This window comes from Bidens hawaiensis, unplaced genomic scaffold (genome assembly GCF_021521415.1).
Source record: "Bidens hawaiensis isolate Kalapana, Puna unplaced genomic scaffold, B.hawaiensis_p1.1 tig00024338_1, whole genome shotgun sequence".
NCBI lineage: Eukaryota > Viridiplantae > Streptophyta > Magnoliopsida > Asterales > Asteraceae > Bidens > Bidens hawaiensis.
In genome coordinates, this window is record NW_027493838.1 from 1 (window position 1) to 4,943 (window position 4,943).

At 37.4% G+C, this 4,943-nt stretch overlaps 1 protein-coding gene and 1 pseudogene across 1 annotated transcript; both read left to right on the forward strand.

Moving 5' to 3' along the window:
- Positions 1 to 8: 8 nt before the first annotated feature.
- Positions 9 to 591, forward strand: LOC143569118 (E3 ubiquitin-protein ligase RMA1H1-like; the record flags this gene model as incomplete). The annotated part of the gene is made up of 1 exon (XM_077055104.1): positions 9 to 591. A coding segment is annotated over one exon (522 nt), but the record flags the coding sequence as incomplete, so codon positions are not given.
- Positions 592 to 790: 199 nt separating this feature from the next.
- On the forward strand, positions 791 to 4,092 carry LOC143569127 (uncharacterized; annotated as a pseudogene).
- Positions 4,093 to 4,943: the final 851 nt, after the last annotated feature.

The following is a 4,943-nucleotide window of genomic DNA, read 5'->3' on the forward strand; positions in this document are numbered from 1 at the left end:
ACCTCTACTGTTGGCCGTGCATTTACAAGTGGATCCAGTACCAAGAAACTTCACCCGAAACGTACCTCGATCACCAAAACGCAAAGTGCCCGATATGCAAAACCGAAATATCAGAAAAGGACATTGTCCCCTTATACGGACCAAGCCTTATAACCCAAAAAAGGGGTCCTAGCGAAAGTGAGGCTGTCCCACCTAGACCGTCTACACCAAGATATCATGGCCGTGGCATGTCAGACAGTGGTAGTTACCGACGTCTTGCACCGTCACCTCTAGCTTTGCCTGGTCATGATGATATAACTATGGACAGTGTGGTGGTACCTAGCCCGACAATTGGGATGCTTGGTGAAATGGTCTCAGGGAGGATCTTAGGCGATTTGGAGTCCCCTTTATTTGGTACACCGAATTCGTATAATCTAGTCACGGTTACTAGACGAGAAAGATTGCGGACAACACGTGCTGATAGATCTCTTAGCCGAATGTGTAGCTTTTTTATTTGTTGTGTAATATTTTGCTTTCTCATGTTTACTTAAATCAATATTTCCTTCGGTAAGCATCTTTACCACGGATTTCGCCAGAACGAACCATCAGTGATACTCAGTGTGAAACACAGGATAACCTCCCAACACTTCTTTCAACTACCTAAATACTAAGTATTTATTTCTGGTTCAAGTTAACCTACCCATATTTGGTTTATATTCCATAGGACCATATCCTTTTCTGTAAAGAGAATTTGTACTATAGCTCCTTTCTCATGTCTATATTGCTAGCCATTGCTTGTGATTGTGTAACAATGTCTGCCTTTTGCTCTTTAGAACTCACACACTATATTGCGATTAACTCATTGTATATTATATAATTTGGAATATATAACTCATTGTGACTTAACGTGTATATTATGCAAAAGATGGCTTCACACGTAGCTGCAGTCTTGTTTACACATATATTAGATAAAATAGTTTATGTAAGCTACAAGTTGGAGGTTATGCGTGTGTTGTGTGGGCACATGGTGGAATTGGATGTCCAACAAATAGCCAATTGACAAAAATAAATCGTGCGATGATATCTACCCAACAAAATAGCAAAACAATCTTGTCACAAAATGACAAAATCACCATCGGTTTTTTAACATAGTAGGTGGAGAGAGGGTTAATCACAACCAAGTAAACTATAGTACAACCTTTACTTTATAATGTACAAGTGCAACTGCATAACAAAGTTGTCTTATATATATATATATATAATATGTTAACTGGTAAGAATTATGCCTTTATTAAGTTCAATGTAGGTTTAATTTTATTTGAAAAACCCCTAAAATTTCATATGATATATGGAACTATAATTCATATAATATACTGTCTTTTCGGGGTTTGCTTATATTGCCAAGTTTTTCAATTTCATTTTGTTTTTACACAGTGGGCTTAAAACCCATATTGAGGAAGTATGATCTTGAACAGTTGACTTTGAACCTAACTCATTTTGTTTCAATTTCATTTCATTTTGTTTTACACAGTGCCATATAGTTTTTACTTTGAACCTAACTTTATGTGTAATTTTTGTAGAATGGCTTCTCGTAAAGAGTCAAATCATGTTGATTTAAGTGATAAAGAGAGCATTCGCCTCGAGTCAGAGTCAGATGAGGATATGGACAATGAAGCGTCCGAAGATGTAGGTTCAAAGCGGAAAGCGAAAGAATCAAAGTATTGTGCATCTACACTTTAAAGACGTTGATGAAAACGCCGATAGCCCTCTTGAATTTAAACATGTTTTTTTCTTGGGATTTTGTTGATGAAGGCGCTGATAGCCTGTTTATTTGAGTGAAACAATTTTACATTTATATATGTTGAACTTGTTATGGATGTTGGTTGTATGGAAATGGTATTATTATGGTAGCATTTTAATTTGATTATTTAAACTGAGCGAAATCGAGTAAAACCGAGCCGCTCGGTTGTAAACCAAGCGAGTTCGAGCAAGGTTTTTCTGCTCGTTTTCTTATATTCGAACCGAACCGAGCCGCTTGATTTCAATTCGAGCCGAGTTCGAGCAGAGGCTCGCTCGGTTCGGCTCGGTTCGTGAATAGCCCTATCTCAAACTAGTCTTCATATTCTAACATGCGAAAACCTTAAATTTAATTGAACACAACAATTAAATGTCTTGCAAATTAATCAAAGCAACCTGATGTTCATATTTATCTTTGGAATCCATATGCTGATATGCAACTTTTTAAACGTGAGTAGTCATTTTAATAAATAGAGCATGTATATTTTTTTGAATTGCTAATTTATTAATACCATACCAAATAAAACAGATGCCAATTTAGTAATACCAAACAAAACAGAGCCTAAGCCTGTAAGGTATGGATACCATTATGCCTATGAAAATGCTGATGTGTCATATGGTGCCAACGGTGAGCACCACCACACTCAAAATGGCACCGCCATCGGTGGAGTTTAGGAGGTGAAAATGCCGAATTTTTTGCCGTTCAATTTGAGAAGTGAGATATTAATTTACAAATGAGATATTAATAATTTATTCAAATTCTACCTACAATGGTTGACCATTTCATACAAAAAGTAAAGGTTTTTATTATTTTACAATCTATCCGTTATCAAACGGCTAGTTTTTTTTAATAAATTATAATTATAAAACTTACCAAACCATATAAATAAACTCCTTCTTTCTCTCTTTTTTTCATATAAAACTTACAAATCTCTCTCAACTAATATGGATTTTTCATCCGATGATGAGTCGAGTTCGGTTGTTCCGCTTTTTATCCACACAATCGTGTCTGCTGCAGCCGCTACTATAACCGACGAGGGCGAAAATTCGACACCAAAAACGTGAAGAGCTGCTTTTAATAGAGACCGTGAAGCGGGTCACGAGCGCCTACTAGCTGATTACTTTGACAACAATCCGGTATATGATGAAAAAATGTTTAAGAGACGTTTTCGTTTGAGCAAAGAGTTATTCATAAAGATAGCTAAAGATTTAGAAGCGTACCACTCGTTTTTTAGACAATCTATGATGCGAGAGGCCGTCGAGGTTTTACAACCTACAAAAAATGCACTGCTGCACTACGTCAAATGGGGTACAGGACAACGTCCGACGCTTGGGACGAACATTTGAGAATGTCCGAGAGAACAGCACGAGAAAGCATGTACACATTTTGTAAGTGTGTAATCGAGATTTATGGGAACAAATATCTGAGGAAACCAAATTTGAATGACATTCAACAATTATACGAAGCACATGAATCTAAACACGGTTTCCCGGGAATGCTTGGTAGCTTGGATTGTATGCAATGGGAGTGATTTAATTGTCCAACTGCTTGGAGAGGTCAGTACATGAGAGGTGATCATCGTCACCCAACAGTGGCTTTGGAAGCAGTAGCTTCACAAGATCTGTGGATATGGCATGCGTTTTTTGGTGTTGCCGGTTGTAATAACGACTTAAATGTTTTGGAACAGTTACCATTATTCAATGACATTGAAAGCGGGGTAGCACCTGATTCTTCTTTTGAGATTGATGGAGTAGAATATAAATATGGTTATTATCTTGTTGATGGTATTTACCATGATTATGCCGTGTTTATAGACTCGTATTCAAATCCAATCGGTGAAAAACGTAAGGTATTCGCAAAAGCTTAAGAGGCAGCGAGAAAGGATATTGAGCGAGCATTTGGTGTGCTTAAAAAATGGCATATAATAGCTAACCCGGCACGAGCTTGGGAACCAAAAAGGCTAACAACTGTAATGTATGCGTGTATCATATTACACAATATGATGATAGAAGAAAAAGGCAAGGCAATTTGTACGTATATTGAAATGGATAATCAACAACAAGAAGCTAGCGATGAACAAAGAATAATAAACTATCAAAAAATCCGTTACGTGGAAACACATCATAACCTTAAGTCTGATTTCGTTGATCATATTTACGACCTACATATGAATTAGTTTTATTTATTTTATTTATATTATGTTTAATGTATTTAATTTTAGTTTTGTTATATTCAATTTTTAATTAATGGATTTAATTTGGTTTGACCCCCAACTAACTTACTAACAGCTCATCGCATTGAATTTGAATTCAACCGTTGTGTGTACAACGGATAATTTCACCACCTTCCATTATCTATAAACTTAAGTTTTCAAACAAATTACCTTTAAATCACTCCACAGTATATAAACTTAAATCCTTTCTCAAACATATACCTTCAATGAATCTAAACAACTCACGACACCCGTTTGGAAATGACGTTTATCAACCGTCATTTGAGTCGCCTATTTGGCTTCAAGTTCCGCCATTTCAATGGACGCAACAACAACGAGCATCCGGGGTAACACCGATGTCTGGTGCAAGCGAGTTTCCCGATTATCAACCGATGCCCGACTCTCAACCGATACTCGACTCTCAACCGGTACCCGACTCTCAACTGGTACCCGAAACTCAACCGATACCCGACACTCAACCGATATCCGACACTCAACCATCTAAAGTTACTAAAAGAAAAACCACCAAAAAAAAAGATGCACCTGAAGGATCCGGCCCGGCAGCGAGTCAACATTGGACTACCGCGGAAGAAGCGTTGGCAAAAGCGTGGGTCGACGTTTCGGAGGACCCGTAAGTTTATTTTTTATCTTTATTACTATTTTTTTAAAATCTTAATAAAGCATAAACAGGCATATATTGTTTGTGTAGGTTATTGGTAACTCGCGAAAACGGCCCGCTTTTTACAAAGACGTTACTAAACGGTTTTATGAAGTTCAAAACCGTGAAGAATATTGATCCGTTCATCAAATCAACACGAAGTGGCGTGAATTGAGTAGACGATCCGCACGGTTTACTGGTATCTACAACAACCTTCGCAAGAACCCCAAAAGCGGTTGGACCGATGACAACATTATGATGAAAGCACAAGAGAAATACTCATTCATTGAGGGAGC